At 40.8% G+C, this 21,672-nt stretch overlaps 1 protein-coding gene and 1 long non-coding RNA gene across 7 annotated transcripts in view; one reads left to right on the top strand and one right to left on the bottom strand.

The window, feature by feature from the left end:
* EPHA3 (EPH receptor A3) overlaps nt 1–21,672 on the top strand; it is a 213,776-nt gene that overhangs the window by 32,875 nt on the left and 159,229 nt on the right. The window contains exon 1 of one of the 6 annotated variants that reach the window (XM_083611514.1): nt 1,399–1,503. The exons of 4 other annotated variants lie outside the window; for them this stretch is intronic. In XM_083611514.1, the coding sequence (XP_083467640.1) occupies nt 1,495–1,503 (9 nt within the window). In that variant the 5' untranslated portion in view covers nt 1,399–1,494. Of the gene's footprint in view, nt 1–1,398; nt 1,504–21,672 lie in introns of those variants that run through there. One more of the 6 variants, XM_083611515.1, reaches the window with a different exon arrangement.
* LOC310761668 overlaps nt 1–21,672 on the bottom strand; it is a 406,062-nt gene that overhangs the window by 326,481 nt on the left and 57,909 nt on the right. The window lies entirely within an intron of this gene.

The raw sequence follows: 21,672 nt of genomic DNA, 5'->3' as shown, positions 1-21,672 counted from the left end.
GGTGTGATTAAGCTTTACAGTGTTCCTATGTGGTAATTGGCAGCAAGCATCTCTCTTCGGGGAACTGAAAGCTGATTGAAACATTCAGCAGGGTTTGTAATGCAATTCCCCACAAGACTGTGCCACTTCAGAGTGCACTTGGGGGAGATCACTTCTTTTAAAGTACCACAGAGCAAAATATCCCTACTTGTGCTTTTCTAGTATGTCACGTAAATTATCTAGGTGTCCCTTGGCATGAGGATCCATTCAAGCAAGTGATCCTGTGCAGGTTTTCTGAGGCACAACAATAGTCTGATAACACTTTTCACCCCTAATCATTGTAATTTAGGGAGCAATCCTAAACACTGGAAGCTGGTATAAATTATTCTAGTTTAAATGAAGCCTGCATAAGGAATGCCAGTTCTATAGCTTAGTCGTTAGGCTCCAGGAAGGGGAAATGCCACCTGAGTCAACATTGGTTCGGAGTGGAAAGAAGCCACTGAAACTCAGAGATCCAGCTCAGCTGGCAACTCCCTAGGAACGGTGGCCACCTATTGACATGCATGGGAAAGATCCTAGGTGCCTTTATCAGGTGTGTACAAACACATGTCATGTGGCACGCAACTTACAGCACGGGAATGCAAAGCAATGGGATGGAGTGCATATGATGCCCACAGTAATGCCATGGCAGCCAATCAGCATGCTGAGCACAGCACATGCCCCAGGCATGCCCACTATGTCCCTTGCCAATCATGCAGCCAATTGCAGTGAGGACTAGTGGTTACAGGAGCATCCCCAACCAGTGACCTACATCTCCTGGTGTCCAGTTTCCCTACAAAACAATTCCACCTCACATAGCACTAGAGGCTATGGCAAGAGTTAATTGTGGCAGTCAGCTGACATATCTGCATTACAGGTTGGGTTCAGGAGTCACTTATTCTTCCCAAAGAACACTTGTTCTATATGGGGAAAGGAGGATACAGGGTACCCGGTACAAGATTCTTTTGGGGAAGCCATGACAGTGCAGAATGGTTACATGTTTGAGTGTAGATATATGATATGAAAGGAAGGGTCAGTTTGGATAGGGGACAGGTGCCTGTGAGACAGAAGCCACAACTCTCATCCCCTACCCCTATTCTTTATTAATTTCAAAAGTGAACGGGGCAAGAGATCAGTTTATGGTCCTGGTCAGAATTGTCTCATAAAACTCACCTCCTACATTTTTCCAGCTCATCTCTTTTCTTGGATAGCATCTGACTGAGTATTGGTGTTATTTTGCAGGAGTCTAAGCTTTGCTGTTTTGACTCCTCTCTTGTTCCACTCTCCAGCTCTGCTGGACTCCCTTGTTGAGCTTCTCTTGCCTCAAAACGCCTAAAGCGGCAAGAGGCAAAGCAGCTGGCACAGGCTCGAAGCAGAGTATCGTGAGTGTTGTAAGAAACAGACGTGTCACATTAACCCATTAAAAAGACTCCTGTTGTCTCACGCAGCAGTTTGGTTAGACTCTGGAAGCCTGGGATGGTTTGGGTAAGTTTGATCTGTGCATGCTGTTCCTATCGACAGATTCTAATTTCTTTGGGGAACGGAGCTAAGAATAAATGTCTGGACCATACTGATTCTGTTATGGGATAATGAACTGTGTGTTTATACTGAGTTTGTTGCATTGAGGGAGGGAAAGAGGGAACAAATAGTCTGCTCTTATTGAATTTAATAGCAAAACACCCATGTTTTCATGAAGCAAAGCTGATCTGAGGGGATGTAGTCTGGGTCTGAGTGAGCAATCTGACATTTTCAGGCACAATCATAGACTAGTGCTTGTTCTTCCACACTTGCATTCTTAAATAATTATTCAGCAGAGCGGAGAACCAAAGAAGAGGGAGGCGGGAAAGGCAATATTTTCACAGTGGCTTTACATCTACTATATTAATTAAAACTCTGAGGGGATCTACATCTGTCTGAAACCCAGCTTAAAATATGAACTTAAACTTCAGAGGGAAAGCATTATAATAAAGATGTCACATCATATTGAAACATTGCTAATGGTGCTAAGGTGATTTACAAGCTAAAGTTAATAGAGCTACACTCAAAGCTGCATCTCGCAAATGAGGGTGTTGGTATGAAGCCAGCCAAGTTCCAAGACACAGCAATATATTCCCATCACAACCCATAAGTGCCAATATTGCTGAGGTTGGTTACTTTAGTAAATATAAAAGGGCTGCTTTTTCTCCTCCCCCTTAGTAGGCACCCCATGAAAATTTGATGTGTTGATTTTATTTTAGGTGTATACAAGGGGTTAATTCCAGAGTGGGGAAGACAGGTTTTGTTTGGCTTCTGCAGTGTTCTTTCGATGTTTTCCTTATGATTATCTGATCTGATTTGCAGCTATACAGAAATCCTGAATATTCATTTTGTGATTTACCTTCATTTGTGCTCTACTTGATAGCTGTCTGATGTCAGCGTTTTTTAACCCTGGATTTATCATCACCTTCAAAGAATGCCATAGTCTCATTCTCCCCCCCCCCCCAACCATCCCACACATTCATAACATTAGCGTTTGTAACACAATGATCATCTGGTCAAGCTCATTCAAGTCTGCTGGGAGTTCAGGCTCCTCCAGAAAGCAGAGCAACAGAACTATTAAAGAGTGCAATAGCTACATTTACTTCTACTTGATTGCAAAGTCCACAGAGATAATATTCTGCACCAACACCTGCATTTGTGCAATTTTCATGCTGTCAATCAATCAAAATTTGTGAAAGGGTCTGGGAAATGAGAGCCACTTAGTCTTTGCTGAGCATATTATTGATATGCTGATTAAGCATAACGCAACTGATTATTAACCGCAATTCACATAAATTGCAGCAGTACAGATGTGGAATGGTGGGGGAATCAAGTCTCTTCAATCAATAATACAGATCTGAGCACACCCATACAGGATAGGGGGGAAAACCCACTAGAGTGGAAACTACAACCTATGTGAAAAGTTGCCTTGTTTCCAGGATGCACCAGGGCTCCATATGCATTTCAAGGGAGACCAGCTAACCTCCTCTATTGAAGTGAATGGGGAAGCCAGATGCACATCAGTTCCACAAGAGCTCTGTGTCTATAGTAGAGCATATAGAGTTTTAGTTTGGGTACACAGCATTTTAATTTTGTTTTCGCAAGGATCATTACCCTTAGGCCAGGCCTGAACTTCCCATAGCTTCCATTTAATAACAGAAGCAGGTTGGAAAAGGGACCATAAGACCCTTTTTAAGGATGCATCTGAATGATATGTACAAATGACTGGTGGCTTTAACCCTGAGGATGCTTTACAAAATGAGGCCAGTAATTGATTAGGCTAGCTTTGAATTGCCAGCGCTAGATACTGTGAGTATGCCAACTGAAACACAGATGTGAGTGCGGTTCTGCAAGACTGTATATCCATGTGCATATGAACTGTCTAGTGGGATTCTGAGTTTTGCTCTGATCCTGCGGATGAGCAGACAAGCCAAGTCAATGTCACTGCAGCAAAGAAAGCACCAAATGAGCCTTTTGAACTTCTGCCTCCAGTCTATCTTCCATATGACACATCCCCTTTTGGAGATCTGGAGTCTCTTGAAGGCCATCTTTTTGGCTGGAGAACAGGCGCTTCTCCTGTGCTTCACTGTCTCTCACCTGGTACACCACCTGTGCTATTGAACTGGCAAGGTAGTATGGGAGGACACTCAGCTCCTTGGGTGCAGAGGAAAGGCATCTGTGATGGTCCTCCCTACCAGGTTCAGGTCAGGGGTCCCATGATGCCTAGTATCAGGTTCAGAGCTAGAAACTCAGTCCACCTCCTCAGCTGATATCCTCTGATGATGTCCCATTTACTGCTTGACTCCAGGGTCGTAACAATGCCATTGGTCCCACACAACACAAACTCCCCCCCGCCATCTCTCAGTATAAGTGGGAATGTATCTATTCTTGTAGTTGCATGGCCTGTCTTGTATTTTGTGATAGCTCAGTTGGTAGAGCATGAGACTCTTAATCTCAGGGCTGTGGGTTTGAACTCCACATTGATCGAAAGATTCCTGCAAAAGATTTATACGATCTGAAAAGAAAACAGTTTATACATCTTTTGAGATGCTTTTGTAAAAATAATGTGATGTATATCTCATTATGAGAAGCCCAGAATTCCTCTGAAATACCCTCCTTTGGCTTCTGATTTGTCTGAAGCTGTTTCACACCCCTAGTGCATCTACACACAAGCACAAACTAAGTAATGTATTGTAGTCAAGCGTAGCAAAAATGAAATGCAAGTTGCCACATATCTGTCCTTAAGCCTGTGATCCTTTACTCCCAGGTAAGTAGGGTAAGGATCATTTCCTTAGTCTTTAAATGTTAAGAAGGTTTCCCCTCTATCTACATCTTTTCTTGCACCTAGTTGTGTTATTTTGCACTCTGTGTATCACTAATAGACCCTGAGATATATAGCCAGAATATTCCTTATGCATACTAAATACTGAGATGTCTTTGGGGTGGTTTTTTTTCAGCATTAAAATAAATAAATAATTGGAGTGAATAGATGTGTCTATCTGCTTTCCCATTAAATTGTCTTAAATCCAAGCACTTGAGCTTAACCAAGTTGTGGCTGAAACGAATTACAGTATCTAAAATCTCTTTGATCCCGCTTGGCAATCATATTTCCTTTTCTTGCCAAGAGCTTGTATGGAGTAAAAATGGGGGAACATGTTTATATAAAAGTGAAGTGTTACACATAAGAAAGAAGTACCAAGCCCGCAAGTATAAAATGAGGAATAGCTGGCTGGCTAAAGAGGATGGGGAGGAGTTGCAGTTTTGGAAAACAAACACGCATATGAGGCAGTAACATATTGTGCTAACCAAAATGACATAACCCAAGCATTGATATGATCTCATTTTGAGTTCTGTGCTCCAGGCTGAAGGCCACATGTAAGGAACCGTTTCATAAATGGTAAAAGCTTTCAAGAGGACTGAGGATGAGAAGAGGTACGGAAGGCAAGAGCATTGAAGGGGAAGCTGAAGGATGTGGTCGTGTTTAGGCTTCAGATTGAAAGCATTTCCACAGCTCCCCCTTTTTAATGATTGTATCCAAATGAGGAAATATCCCTCTCTCTCTCTCTCTTTCTTTCTTTCTCACACCCACAGCCACCCAAACACCACCCTTTATGCGTGTGGTGACGTTTGTATTTCTGGAACCACTAAGAACATAATAATTCCCTTGCTGGATCAGAACCAAGATAAATTCAGTCCAGTATTTAATTTCTGACAGCAGACACATGGGTGTCTGGAAAACTCAAAAGGAGAGTCTTGGGCTTATGTTAGTACAGCAGAAACAGTAGCATGTTTCTACCCTGTTCACTGCTTCTTTCATGCCTAGTCTTCTGTTTTCTCCTCTGTGTTGAGTAATTATATTGTATGCCCCTCTGGGCAGAAACCCATATTCTTGGAACATGGCTAAGTGCTATTTAACGATCACAGTGGTGGTCATTCCTTCTTTTGAAAAAGGCATCTAAGCTCACATGACAAGGCCTTTGTGCTTTGAGTGAAGGTGGCAAGAGTGGATATGGTTTGCAGGTTAGACAGGATTGCCATTTTGTGGATATTTTTTTTAAAAAGAATACATGTTGGTGTTTTGCAGTGCTTACACTTTCAGTTTATTTTAGCATAGTTTTTATATATTTTGTTAGCCATTATGAAACCACAGGATGTGGTCACATCTCTGAGCACTTCAGAATAGTGCAAGAAGCAAAGAATTTAAATTGCTGGTAGGTGGTAAATAGATGTCATCCGTATGGGAAGTTGGTTCAGTGGTGAAGTATGTAAGCTCTCCTGGTTGTGAGCTATTATCCTTCCTTGGATGAATATGTAAATGGGCATCCATGAAAAATCACTTTAGGAATTAGGCATGGTCTTAAAGCAAGTCCCTTCCCCATTTTTTTTATTTTTTAAAAATATTATTATTATTATTATTTTAAAAAATAAAATGGCAAGCAATCAGGAAAGGACAACAGATTTCCAGATGAGAAGAACTTGTGCATAGGAGGCAGTACTATGAGATCATAAATTGGAATACGTAAAGGTTTGGCAACGGCAACAGTAATTCTCTCGCACCCCAAACATAAAACACTGCAAGGATGAATGAAACAGTTATGCAGCCGCTACTGATATTGCTGTGCATCCATTCCAAGGAAGTGCTCCAATGTTTTGTTTCATTGTGGTCCACTGTAGCCAAACCGGTTCAATGAAAGATTCTCCCCATGCATTTTTTCATGAGCTGCACCAAGTGCAATGCAACCCACTGAAATTTCTGGTCTAAGGGACTGCACGCATGCCAATGGAGTCTGCAAAACACAACTCAACCCCTCCTCCTGTAAGCCTGCTTTTTGAAAATGGCAACTCTATAAATTTAACCAGATTGTGATATTTGTACCTAGTTTGGTTTTTAAATTGATAATAACTCAAAGTAACGTAGTATAAAATATCAGTTTTGTTCCAATGTAAACCACTCTTCCTCTAGTAATCATTGCCCTCTTTTCATATTTTGAATTTTTGCCCCCTGCCTGCCCCCCGCCCGTCCCAGTTTATGGCAGCACTCTTTCAGACATTTGCAGTTCTGCTGTTTAAAATAATTAAAGCCACTACCGACCTAAGAAGTGCAGTTAAGAACATAGCAAGTACGCTGCCATTTCACATTTGAGGGGAGGGGGGTAGCACTGAAAGACCATCTTATTTAATTACATATATAATCAATCATTCTGCCATTTGCAAAATAACTTGTTGCAGATTGCGTATCATTTTTCTGTGGTTTTCAGCAATGTACTTTTCAGCTCCCATTCTGAGGCCTAAATAAAGATTTTATTTAGAACTTGTACTACGTATGTTTCAGCTTCCCATTTTCCCTTTTAACTTCGATGGTTAGAAACAGTATCATTTCCCTTGTGGGTAGGCATTTTATTTCTGTCAGTCTCTCAGTATAAATGCAGACCATTTGTGGAAAGTTATCAGAGATGAGATCACACTGGAAGTTCCCTCCCTCCCAGCCACCCCTCCACCGAATTCTCTAAAGAAAAGCTTGACTGTCATGTCTGAGTTTCCCACTGTTCTCTTATGCTGAATTTATTTACATAAAATAACATGGAACAAAATGGTGATGCTTGCCTGAAAATCGTGGTTGAATAGCATCTTGAATGCAAATATCACCCACTTTTATTATATAGTATTTATGAGTCCGGAGGCCTTCACAGAAAGTGCATAATATAACACATATGAACAACTGGCTGTAAATTTCTACTTTTCTAAACTTTGCACCATCTGACACTCCTCTGACTCTACTTTTTTAGAGCAAATGGAGCTCCAAAAATAACTGAAGAGATTAGTTTTGAGGTTGCCCTGATAGGTTTAATCCGAAAGGGTTTCATACATTACTTTAAATGAGTGTACAGTTTGTATACATGTGTACACAAATTTGTTGAGAGGTAAAAATCAGCAAGTCCATATGTTCACTTGTAGAGACAGCCTGTGCCTGTGTTTGGTGTAACCCGTGAACAACTCTGAAATGTTTTTTACATCTCTGAGATGCTAAAGAAAGCTTTTATTGTGAAAGGTTCTCATTTATTAAGGACTGGTGTTGCTTACCTTCTTAGAGTAGGAAATGCTCCTGACTAGCTTTTGGAAGAAGACTCCAATGCTTTAGTGTGCGAGACCAGGAGGAAGTTTAGTTTTGCAAAAGTGAGATGGACCACTCAGCTCCTGTACCTTCCAGCACAGTAAATGGACACCCCATCTGCCCTGTGAAGGTTCAGAGGTCTTCTATTGTTTGTGAACTTGGCAGAACAAACAGTACCTCTTTTGCAGAGAGCAAAGACTTTAGTTCAGAACAGTGTTTTGAACTGTGCTTCTGTTCAAGAATCATGTTAAGGCGAGTCAAAAGTATACTAATTAAGGTTATAGGTGCCACCATTACTGTTGATGCCAGAGTAGAGAACACTGTCCACAAAAACATGCTAATCATTCAGTTCCCCCAGGCACCCATGCTTTCAGAAGCCAAAAGAAATGGCTCATTCTTTCTGGTTTTGTGTGCTCATCTCTATGGTTGCTGCTGTGAGTAGATGCACTGATGTGCAGAAAATTTCAACTGCTGTTGCCTAAGGGAACACTTCACAAGGTTTGATGGGGCCATGAAGGGCTGGAGCAGACATCTAGCTACTCTGAGTGCTGCAGCTTTTGAAACGGAAAACCCAGTTGGGAGTTACAGCTGTTCAAATATTTTTAGCAGCAACATATTCCAAAGGGTATGCTGTCTGTCACTGCTGTCCCTTACCTTTGTGGAGATGTGATGGACAGCAACCTTGTGCTCGCTGATTCTGAGACCACTTGCCAACAGAAAAGTGTCTAGGCCTTTCGCAGATCCCAGAATGCAACATTCCAGATTGCTTTGCAAGTATTTGCTTCTGCCATAGTCTATCAATGCAGGGCATTAACTGTGCCATGACCAGTGCTGTTGTTAAGTGAAATGACAGGCACTTAGTTTGAGGTGTCATGGAAAGGTAGTAAAATACAATTGCTGCATTTTTACTTCCCGGAATGGGGAGAGGTGCTTGTGGGATTTTTCTGCCTTAGATGCCAAAATAATTTGGCTTGCTTGAGGGTATTTGATGGACAAGGGGGTATTTGATATTCTGCATCTGGCAGCAAAAAGTCTTATTTCTTGGGCTGTCTTTGGGTCCTGCTTACATAGTAGTCTATTATTATTATTATTATTATTATTATTATTATTATTATTATTTAGCTCAATCCATTTATGAATTGCTTCCTACAAAAGATCTCAAAGAGATTTTACAATGAAAGCTCCAATAATAAATCAATTTCAGATACCCTATTTTTCGCTCTATAAGACACACTAGACCACAGGATGCACCTAGTTTTTGGAGGAGGAAAACAAGAAAAAAAATATTCTGAATCTCAGAAGCCAGAACAGCAAGAGGGATCGCTGCGCAGTGAAAGCAGCAATCCCTCTTGCTGTTCTGGCTTCTGGGATAGCTGCGCAGCCTGCATTGGCTCCATAAGACGCACACACATTTCCCCTTACTTTTTAGGAGGGAAAAAGTGAGTCTTATAGAGCAAAAAATACGGTATTTAAAACAATTTCAGATTCAGTACAGATACAGGCTCAGATACAAAGGCTTGTAGGAAAAGGAAGGTGTTCAATAGGCGCTGCAAAGGCAATAGAGATGGCACTAGTCTGATATGCAGTGGGAGCCCAAAAGGTAGGGTCTTTCATAAGTCAAAGCCCATTTTGTATATCACGTGGAATGGGCCTCCTGATGAGATGTTACCCCTCTCGCATAGAGCGCCATCAAACATCCCTGTACTAAGCATGTCTTCAGAAATCTGTCAAAATGAATTCAGTGGACTTAGTTTCTAGTAAGTGCACACTTAGAAGTAAAGACTACAATGAGAAATCAGTGCCAAAGAGAAAGGCAGTTGGGCTGGGCACTTCATAGAGTAAGAATTGCCCCAAATAACTCCGGCGTACTTTTTCAGTTTGCACATCCCACCAGATTTGATCTACCCCTCGCTGGTTCACGTGCCCTGCGACGGTTTCTTTTTATAATTCTGTTTTGTTGTAAAAATTCAAGGAAACCCATAATTAAAGCTGCCCTGCTACAGGGAACACAAGCTGCCAGATTAGGGATCAATTCTTGCTAATCTCTGCCCCCCACCTGAACTGAACAGAACCTTCTAGGAGGAAGCTGCTACCTGGTGTTTCAGGGGGGGCTTTGCTGAATGGGGATTATCTGTGAGTAAATATTAGGAAAGATTTGGTCCAAGGCAAAGGATATTGCTGAAGAGATGTATTTTATTCTCCGCTGCCGCCGCACAGTTTCTGTTCTCATCCTGAAGCAAAGTTCTTAACCCGAGGTACTATTTCTGGGTTAGTGGAGTCTGTAACCTGAAGCGTCTGTAACCTGAAGCATCTGTAACCCGAGGTATCACTGTACAGCTTTGAAAGGCTGAGTCTGCCATCTTGATCCAGAATAGAGTTCCGCGGTATCCAAACTTTGACAGAAATCTGCTTGTCCATCTCTGTTGCCATCATGCAAAATTTGCTTATGGTATCTTAAGACTGCTGGCATGAACAAGTCTTTGTCATGCGCTGAAATTAAGCAAGGAGGGCATGAGTCCCTTCTAAGTCAGGGGGGAATTCCACAGGCTTGAGCGCATGGCATTGAATGTATGACTTATGGTAGTTACAAACTATGCATCTGAGCCATGGCAGAGCACCAACCAAGATTTCCCCAAAGATATCAGTGTTAAGGCAGGACTATAAGGTAAGGTTACCAGACATTCCCATTTCCTTGATTTACAAATCAGTCCCCTGACAAAATCCATTGAAGTTGAAAAGTGTCCCCAGATTCATTGAAAAGAAACCTGGTAACCTTACTATAAGGGATCTAGGAATTCTTAGGATATCCTGGACCCAAATTGCTAATGACCTTGTACATTAACACAACATTCTTGAACCTGGCCCAGCAACACACAGGCAGCCAGAAGTGCTGTTGAGAACCAACTTTTTAATTTTGCTTGCAGCTAATTGACAAGAAACAGGGCCTGAGTGGCACTGAAGAGCTTGTGTGTAGAAGCACCCCTTTCTCTCAGTTACTTTCACAACATGCTGAGGATCTATCTGGGAAGAGCACTATTTTCAAGGTCCCCGTGGGTGATGTGACATAGAGCGAAAGGGTATCAGAGTGGAGCTCCAAAATAAACCAAGGTAAGCTTTCTTTACAGAAAGCTTACTCCTTTATCATATTGCTTCTTAGGGCTGTGGGAGCCAAAGGAGCAATTTATTATGCCAACCTCCACTTTAGCTACAAAGAATAGTATTCAACAGCAAGTTGAAATGTGCCCTTGAAGGGCCATGGCCAATTATATACACGTAAGAAAACATTTGACAGGTTGCTACACTCTGCATTCACACACACACACACACACACTCCAGAATGAGATGAATGCACTAAAAAATTGCTTGCTGTTTTTAATTATGCAAGGCCCTTTGATTAAACAGCACCTTTTCTGAATATGGAAAAAAGATATATTTTTATAGGGCTGGTCAAAACTGGTCAAAAGTTCAGTAATGTAATATTGAAGTGGATCCTTGGTCCTTCCGAATGGTTAGATGGAATTTGATGCCACTGGGGAAAGGCTGACTTTTTTTTTCAGTGTATGCAAAATTTCTGCATAATTGTGCCTGACATGTTTGGAAGTAGCTTTTTTAAAACCACATGTATTGGAACTGGTAAGGGAAGGTATTTACAAACATTGGTAAAACGTGATTCGGGTGTTTGTTTAGCCTGGTTTAGTAGTTGAGTTAAAGGCATCCCTTTTAATTAATGTAAACAAGTTTGGTATGTCGTCGTAGTGCATTGTGCGTAGGAAACTAGTTCATTTGGTCAGTTTGGGCCTGGTTCTCATCTGTCTGCCTATTCGTCATTTATCAAAAGTGATGGCTCCACACAATCTGATTTCCTTGGGCATTTTTTGGTAAACCTGAGGCAGGATTTTCTGTAATTAAACATTCACGTGGTTCCTTTTATGCTCAAGGACAAGATATTTAACCAGCTAACAATCAAAACATATCCTGTCCCTCATTTTCTTTGAGCTATAAAACCCTCAAACAGCTGCGCTCATTCTGTTAAATTTTAGCTAATTCTTTTCTCCTGGTGTTTCGTTATTTCAAAGGAGTGAAGAAGGGCTAGTATTTAGGACACAACTGTAGAAAAAGTTTGCTCCAAGGCGTATGTGATTGTCTGTGAATGGATGTAGGTTTAGTTCCAAGTTCATATGAATCTGCTTAGCTTGGAGTGCAGCCTGACACTGTGATCCCACTTCTTCCTCTCCCTGAAAATTATCTGTGTATTCTGTGTTGTATATGGGTGTACTTAGCTTCCTGTTCTCTGATGATTCTACCTTTATACTGAGTGAGTGTCCATGCAGCTCAGTATTGTCTACACCAGGCATGGGGAACCTGTGACCCACCAGCTGTTGCTGGACCGCAAATGCCATCATCCCTGACCATTGGCCATGTTGGCTAGGATTTATGGGAACTCATAACATCTTGAAGGACCACAGGTTTCTTCTTCCTCCTCTACAATAATTGACATCCACACTCTAGAATTTCAAATAAGAGTCATTACTAGCTCTGCCTGGAGATACAAGGGGTTGAAATTGAGGTGAAGCCTTCTACATTTAAACCACATTCAAACTAAATTCTCATTCATGACTACTCTGACACTTTTATCTAATCAACTTCTCCATTAATGCAATCAATGCAAATCTTACTGTACATCCAGTATTTGAGACTGTCTCTACAACCAATGTTGGTAAGTGTCAAAGTGTATTTAACTATTAAGCGTATTTAACTATTAAGTGTATTTAACTATTAAGTGTATTTAACTATTAAGAATCAATCTCAACAAAAAGAAAAAAGGAAGAAAACAAAAATGGGAAAAAGGTATAGGAAATCTATAAATAGTAAATTATACAGTATTTCTTTAGTGCATTCATCAGCATTATTTGAGTGGCAGTTATCTAATGATAAAAAACTTAGATATTCAAGTAAGTTTGGAGCAGGGATGATTATTAATGAACTAAATGGTTCCTTTATTAGGTAATGAAAGTGATATAATGTTTATATCATATTTGTATTCAGCCCTATCTCCAGGGATTTCTTTGGGGGGAGGGGCAACATACAAATTTTAATTTATTTAACAAAAATTTTATACCATTTAATCAAAATAGAAACATCTCAAATTACTTTACATAAAATAATGTAAAATATTTATCAAAAAATATAGATATGAACAACAAAAAATTAAGAGTTGGCCTTTGGTGGTGGCAAATACTAGAATAAAGGATTGCCTTCTTGCAGGTGCAGAATGAACATTATGTGGTACTTGCAAAATTTCAGATTCCACTAATCAAAGAGGTTAAGGGGGCACATGTCGGATAAGGCTTCACGTAAGCTGATCTCAAGCTGTTGAGGGCTCTATATATCACCAGAAGCACCTTGAACAAATGCTTCGCCAGTTAGAACTATGAGTGGAGGTGGAATGTGCTGACAGGATCTCACTTCTTCAGTTTCTGGAGCAGCTGCAAGAGAAGCACAACATAGAACACATTGTAATAATTCATTCTTGAAGGTACCAGATCCAGGGCTACTGTGACAAAACTGGACCCAGAAGCACCCATAGACTGTCAGAAGGGAGTCCCTATCCAGTGAAAATAATTGGCCAATTTCTTGGCGAGGGGAGCCATTCACCCACAGTACCACCATCTTACCAGAATTCAAGCTCATATTACATTCCTTCACCTGACCACCACTGCATCTAGACATGCGTGCAGGGCCTACAGAGGGGTTGCATTGCCATAGCATGAAAGAAAACATACTAGATCATGTTGGGATTTCATTCCTCCCGTTGCAGGATGTGAGAGTGTTTTCATCACATGTCTTTGTTGACATTCCATACTGTTGGAGTCATGAGAATGGAAGTTTCAGTTACACTGTTCCGTTGTGTTGTACTATCGCTTTTCTGCACTCTCAGAGATGAAGAAGGAGAGAGGAGCCATGATTTCTTTTGTTCTGTTTTGTACATAATAAAGTAGCTTAGAAATCCAAACCTCCAATGCCTAGCTTCTGCTTGGACTCTGCTATTGTAATGTGTGCACATATCTTCGACTATGTGTCACAAAAGTGGATCGGGAAAGAAGTGTGATGAATCATCCCAAGGGTCGCTTGTGGGGGAGAACATAGCTGCATGGCGTTCTCTAGTTGGTGCAAGAAGCCCAGTGAGGTCTCTCTCCATGTACCCAGGCACCAACAGGTCAAGCCAGAGGTCCATATACTCCGGCCTTTTCTTTTCAGCAGTGGCTAACAGGATGTCATTGGGGAATTACTAGCTGAACAAACAGACAACATCCCACCACCTGAGCTGATGTTCACCTGCGATTCATAGACATACTCCCTTTAGACATGGCCATTCCCTTTATCTCATCATGGATAACAGGTACTGGTAGACTTATCCTTCACGAAGTCTATCCCTTTTTCAAAGCCAACTAAACTACTTTTATTTTAATCTTGCAGCAAGGATGAGAGTTGGCAGAATGCCTAAGACTAGAAATCCATAGCCAACCCCATTGTTATCTCCAGACCCAGTCCTGTGGCCATTGCACAATACTTGTTCTCCATACTGTTCATGGGTCTGAGTACAATTCTGATTTAGACAAAACAAGGACTACATTTTTAAATAGAAAATTGATATAGGACCAAAATGGCAGTTAAAAGAAAAGGCAAAGAGGGAATTAAGTGGCCTGAGATAATTTATTTGGCTTGGTTTGCTGTAATGGCAATTTCTGTAACAGTAAGGATGAACATAGAAGTACAAAAAGCCATCTATGATTAATAGAATAAGCAACATAAAAGACAATGGGTGATTGCAAAGGTTACAAGATGGTTAATAAGATTATTAAAGTTGTTAATAAAGGAAGAGTGTGGAAAAGGTCATAATAAAGAGTGAGAGTATTAAATTACTAGAGGAAGCCCTGGTCAGTGAAGGAAATGATGTAGCTCTGGAAGTGGCAAGAATTATTTAAAGCCTATAAAATATTGCTTCAAAAAAAATCGAATTATTTGACTCTGAGTTTTTCTAGTGCTTTGGGGATGAAGGTGACTGTGGAAATAGTTTCTTGGAAGAAGAGGCAATATAAAGAAAGCAAGATGCTTCTATATTATAGGCTAGCTTAATATGAATCACTTTGCATTTACAAGTTGGCATTTACCTTGTGCAGGGATGGGGGTGGTGCTGTGGTCTAAACCACGGAACCTCTTGGGCTTGCTGATCAGAAGGTCAGTGGTTTAATTCCCATGATGGGGTGAGCTCCCGTTGCTCGGTCCCAGCGCCTGCCAACCTAGCAGTTCGAAAGCATGCCAAAAGTGCAAGTAGATAAATAGGTACTGCTCTGGTGGGAAGCTAAACAGCGTTTCTGTGCGCTGCTCTGGCTTGGTGCTCCATTGCGCTTAGTCATGCTGGCCACATGACCTGGAAAAATTGTCTGCGGACAAATGCCGGCTCCCTCAGCCTGTAAAGTGAGATGAGTCCCGCAACCCCAGAGTTGTCCATGACTGGACTTAACTGTCAGGGGTCCTTTACCTTTTTATTTAACTTGTGCAAAAAAAGGGAGCAAGCAAATGTTGCAACAGCTGTGGCACAGGATTGCAAAATATAGGTCTGGCGCAGGAGTTTTTTCAAAGCACTGGTTTAAGAAGCCAGAAGTGAATTTGGAGGCCAAGGAAACTCTGGATTTGTACCAGCCTCACCTTCCATTACATGTTATTTTCATCATGAAGCCTGCACTCCCTTTTACATCTGAACACATTAACGTCACTTAGGAAACAGGAAATTAGACCAGGCTCATGTTTTGAACCATACCAATATTAATACAACAAAAGAAAGTATCAAACTCTGGCAAAACTGAGGGTAATTTACATTAAGCTTACAAGACGGATCGTTTTATCGATATTAATTTTGTAGTGATTAATGATGCTCCCATGAATAACAAATTAATTTAATAACTATTGATTCTGTACTGTTAATACATTGAACTGTTGTGTGCACTTACCCCTCCCCCAGGTTGGATTTATTAGTCATCTTTTCCAAAGCCAGGGTAAAGTTTATATAGCTTTCAATCCAAAGTATACAGTTGGAGACAAAGAACTGTGAATGATGGCAATAGCCACAAGTGCTGGTGCAAGAAAACTTAAGGGTTAACAGAGTGCTGTATGTCACAGGCTTCTCTTTTTAGGCAAAAAGCTTTTGACAATTTGTCTCATTAGTTTTTATTCTACCGTACGATTTTTTAAAATTAATTTTCAGAAAATAACACCTAAAATCATAATATTTCTATCTGTACCTGCTTAATCCCTGACTGGCCTGTATGGAGTGGGAAGGTCTGAATGGAGCATGTAGGCACATTTGGTTCAGGGTTCCTAACTGTAGGGAGCGTTCTAAGTATGTTCATCTGAACATGCTTACAAACCCTATCCCAACATTCCTTCTCAACGTGAGACAGTTGGTGGTGGAGAAAGCTGTGGCAGGGACAATGAAGAAAGGGCTGGTGCATCCCTGCACACTTTATGCACTCACACATGGGACGGACCCTGACAGGACTACTGTTTATTGTAGGTAATTTGTATTGGGCCACAAAGCTATGAACAGCTTATGCATACCTCTTCTTGGTGTGATTTCTAGAGATATTACTATTGTACCCTGAAAATCAGAAACACAATCTGCTTCCCTGCCTCACTTGCAGTGTCTGAAATGTCTGTTTTGTAATGTTTTGTAATTTTGTAATGTTCATAGTTATATGCATCACAGTGTATAGAGCTGTGATTAGCTGTGTGTTTGCAGACATTTAGAAGATCAGAAAAGTCACCTGTACAGTATAGCATCGGGTTCCCATGAACATGAGGTATGCTATAAGCAACAGACGGCCTTGTGCTGAGAGCCGACTTTCAGTTGATCGCAGGAAGGCGGCTCTGCTGCTCCATATAAAGCCCTGACCCATAAGCCGGTTTGTGGGGAATCCAGTGCTAAATTGTTTGTAAATTACCAGCTTCTGGGTGAGAGTTTTGTACATTGCAGAGCAGCTGTGATCTATTGAAAGTCAGCCCTGGACAATATAGTGTGTGAACATTACAAGCACATTCGATATTACATAGTACCTGACATCCCTCTAGCCACGAAGAGCAATGCAGCATACAAACAAACCTCAAAGAATGTTTTAATATTTCAGTTACAGTATTTGCTTTCTAGTGGTCTGATTAATGTACACAGTGAGGAAAAAGCGGGGCAGTGAATAAGCTCTTCATCTGTAAAAAAGTTTTGGTTGTAGAGGAGAGCATCCATCATGATAAGAGTCAGTTTGCACTGAATGAAAAGTGAAACCTTTGAGAAAGGTTGGTATCAAAGGAACTGCTGCTGTTGATGCTGGACTCCTTGAAGAAATAATGCATGCTTGGCAATCTGAAGACAAGTGGAGGATAATGAGGTGGCTGCTGCCATTTTAAATTCCCAATGAAAATACTTTGTGGTAATTAAAGAAAGTGGTGATGGTTACAGCCTCCTCACCCAAAGGGCACCCTATCCAGGGCCCATTCAAATGGAATGTATCTGCCTTATTATGGTTCTTAAAGCTCCCATGCAAATACATCTAATTTATTTATTACATTTTTATCTCACTTTTTCCTCCAATATGAGTAATTATGAAATACTTATAAAAAGCTAAAGGTAAAGGACCCCTGGACCAGTCAAAGGCAACTATTGGGTAGCGGTGCTCATCTCTCTTTCAGGCTGAGGGAGCTGGCATTTGTCCACAGACAGCTTTCCAGGTCGTGGGCATCATGACTAAACTGCTTCTGGCACAACGGAACACTGTGACAGAAACCAGAGTGCACAGAAACACCGTTTACTTTCCTGTCGGAGCGGTACCTATTTATCTACTTGCACTGGCATGCTTTCGAACTGCTAGGTTGGCAGGGGCTGGGACAGAGCAACGGGAGCTCACCCCGTTGCACTGATTTGAACTGCCAACCTTCTGATCGGCAAGCCCAAGAGGCTCAGTGGTTTAGACCACAGCCATGAAATATTTGTAAGCCATCCTGAGAACTGCATCACCAAGTGAAGGGTAAAGTATCAATTTGAATAAATAATTAAATAAACCTCCATATAAAAATACTTAACATTAAAACAACGTTAAAAACTAATTAAACACAGATTGCAGTTCATTAAATTAAATTGTAATAGCCAACAAAGACAACACATCAAAAAATAGCTTATTCCAGGAAATGTTCATCTGAAGGCATCCTCACGCAGAGGGCAAATAGGCTGGAACTGGCTGAAGCTCCCTCATAAGAAGTTCCACAACTGAGCCCTGATAGCTGAAATAGGTTTGAAAAGTGCCCACCCATTCTGTTCAGCTAAGTAGTTTTACGGGAGGAGCTGTATGAATGTGCCTGTGAATAATTGGTTGTCTTCATTCTTGAATTTTGCATCTGAAACAGGCACAACCGCTTTAACCACATACCTGGTCTACTTTTTTTAGACCTTGAAGTGAGTTAGGAAGCTATCGGGAGATAAGTGTTGAGGAAGAGAAAGACACGTCAGTCCATCAGAGTAGACATGGGTGTGAGGCCACTCAATCTCCACTTGTATTATTTTGCATACACAAACCTCTTTTTTCCCCTAATGTGTGGTTCCACTTGTGACTTGCAGATTGCCTAGAATTTTTACATGTAAATTTTTGCATGAGTGTGTACATGGACTGGAGACCTCACCAGAAGATATCCTGTTACAAGGCTACTTTAAGCACGCTCCTTTGGGACAAAGAATATACCTAATTAAGCGTATATAATTTATTCTGCCATTAACATTGTCATAGCTTTGATAAACCACGTCTTCACTGTCTGCTTAATACCTTCTTCACACCAATAACTCTGGAATTGAGAACCTTGTTTTAATGAGTTGAGAGCATGATTTGGCTTCCACACGTAATATTTCTCTCTGTTTGGGGTTATTTAATCCAGATGTTTTGCAATAAATAATTTACAAGATGTTACATTACACAGGCATGAAAGGAATCTCTGGGGTAAAATACTGTCAGTAGCATAAACCTGCATGATCAGACAATGGAGGAGGAAAAACATTAGTGACTAAATGTGTTTTCAGTGGATTTTATTGACTGCAAACATAGAAGCTGCTCTTAGATACTTTTGAAGACTTGGGAGTTATAATTCAACTTGCATGCAGCATTTCTTCTATAGCAACATTCGTTTCAATGGATTTTTGCATTGTAGTATAGATTGTAGCTGGGTATAGAAGGGCCAAGACAAGCAAAAGTTCTGATTTGTTATTTGGAATACAAAAAGAGAATTGGATGGTACTAAAAGAAACACAGAGGAACAACACTGTGTTTGTTTATTTAGTGGCACTGAACAAGTAAAGGCTTTAAGAATATTTTTTTATTTTGCAAAATCTAAACCTAAATCCAGGACTAATTTGAGGAAAGCAGGCATTGATAAAGACTAACGAATAAGCATTTGAAATAAGCATTTTGAAGAAATCTGAGTACTAGATCTAAAAACCTACTTGAGATTCTTTTTTTATGAGTGTTGCCATTTTTCTTGCTCAGTACATGTGTGATCAATAAGTGATAAATGCAAATAAACTCCATATTTTAGGCTGCAGTCCTAACTCCGCTTACTTGAGAGTATGTCCTATTGAATTCTGAGTAGACATGGTTAAGATTGTACTGTTAGCCTAGATATTTTTTCTAGATGTCTATGAAGGTAGAGGCTCATCTATGAAGATAGAGGCTAAATATTTGGGATGGAGGGGGTTTGTGTCTAAGAACAAATGATGTTATTTACCCTTTCCAGTAGGGAGAAATTTGCATTAATCCTTTGATTAGTGCAAGAGTGCTACTTAGAATAATAGAATTGGAAGGGATCCTGATCCAGCAATGCGGGAATCACAGCTAAAGAAACCCTGACCTATGATCATCCAACCTCTGTTTAAAAGCCTCCAGTAAAGAGAGTCTGCCACATTCCAAGGTAGTCCATTCTGCTGTTGAACTGCTCTTACTATCAGAAAATTCTTCCTAATATTTAGTTGGGATTTCCTTTATTAGAATTTGAATCCATTGGCTTGGGTCATATCCTGTGAAGCAGCAGAAAGGAAACTTGCTCCATTCTCCATGTGACAGCCCTTCAGTTATTTGAAGATGGCTATCATATCACCAGCTCCTTCAACCATTCCTCATACGGATTGGTTTCCAGGCTCTTTATCATCTTGGCCACCCTTCTCTGCACACTGTTCCACATTGTCAGTATCCTTCTTAAACTGTGGTGCCCAGAATTGGGCACAGTACTCCAAGTGAGGTCTGACCAAGGCAGAAGTACTTCAGATAAGACTTCTCTCCCCTCTTCACCAACCCAACCTACCCCACTTTATAAATCCATGGAAGGGAGTAAGTATGCAATAGATCATTTTTTCCCCACCAGTACATCATTCCTGCCTCTGCCAGCACTGCCTGAAGACACAGCGACGGATTGAGCTATTGCTGGCTAAAGGCATAGAAACTCTGTCAATCACCCAGTTTGTATGTTTGTATGTGGCAATTTGTCTGACAATTTGTCTCTGTGTGTATAGGGGGGAATGGCATGCATCTCTCTTTCTCATGATGAAGGCTGAGTTGAAAGGCATTTTCAAAAACACCCCCGTCCTTTAAAAAATACTACTGTACAAGTTTCAGGGAAAAGATTAGAAGAGATGGCAAGGATTAAAAAAACCTAAGTGAGAGAGGGGAAAGGAGTTTTTTTTAAAAAAATAAAAAATAAAAGACTTGAATGAAAATGTTTCCCATGCTTCAAATTAAGACTTTCCATATGCATATCCAAGATCAAGACCTTGATTGGTTTTGATAAAATGGAAAACTGCAATTACTTGCAGCTGTCTTCTCACATAAAATTCAAAACTAACAGAGCCAGTAAATAAAACAGGATTATGAAGCAATGGCCAGGATATGTTTATGCCCTATCAGAAATGGATGTTTACTATATGATTGAAGGAAATAGCCAACGTTCATGTTTTTTTAATCATGTATGAGCTTGGGGAGCTAATGTAACAAGAGGGCAAGATTCCTGTTCCTTCAGGAGTTGGATAGAAGAAGGACTTTTGGTAGGTGCAACAATTCATCACAGCCCAGTGTGGCAAGGATGAGAACAACTGATCCTATGCTTAGATTTGGGTGCATGTTGTCACAATTCCATTGCTATCAAGAATTCTTCGTGGTCTTCCACATGAAGAGCCAAGCTCTTGTTGGTGTTGCAGATAGCTTTTTTGCTTTTTCTAAAGTTTCTGTGTGTCACTACCCAGAAGCATGTATTTAAAATGTTTTGAAATCTCAGCATGGATCCAGAACCACAGATTTCATTGGCACTTTTCCATATCAAAGTGAAAGGGGAAAGTGGCCCTTGCATCAGGAGCATGGCAGGGAGGAAGGTGACTGCTGGAAGATTCAGAACAAAAGTACAAAAGAAAGTGCTTCACATAGCATGTAGTTCAATGTGGAATTCGCTCTCCAAAGCAGTATGGATGGCCATCAACTTAGATGGTTTAAAAGAGGATTAGACAAAATTCAGGGGAGATAAGACTATCAGTAACTACTAGCCATTATGTCTGTGTTCTCCCCCCACTGTTGGAGGCAGTATTCTTTTGAATACTAGTTTCTGGCAACTGCAGGAGGGAAGAGAGCAGTTATGATCACATTTGCTTGTGGGCTTCCCACAGGCACCTGGTTATCCACCATGAGAACAGATTGCTGGACTAGATGGGCCTTTGGACTGGGCCATCCAGCTTTTTCTTATGTTCTTGGAAAGTTGTGAAAGAACCAGAAATGGCAAGCCCTCTGTTCTTCTGGCAGCTCCAAATGTCTGTAGTTGGTTTCACCTTTTATGTAGGCCCCCACCCCCACACAAAGGGGGTCTCTGTGTGTGTCTGCATGAATTATTTTTAAAACTTAACTGCTCAAATACTTAACAATGAAGCTGCATTCTCAGGTCCCTTGCAACATTGC

The sequence above is a fragment of the Podarcis filfolensis genome (genome assembly GCF_964270895.1).
Source record: "Podarcis filfolensis genome assembly, chromosome: 4".
NCBI classification, from domain to species: domain Eukaryota; kingdom Metazoa; phylum Chordata; class Lepidosauria; order Squamata; family Lacertidae; genus Podarcis; species Podarcis filfolensis.
The sequence above is the reverse complement of the archived record's forward strand: the minus strand, read 5'-3'. Positions and strand labels throughout refer to the sequence as shown.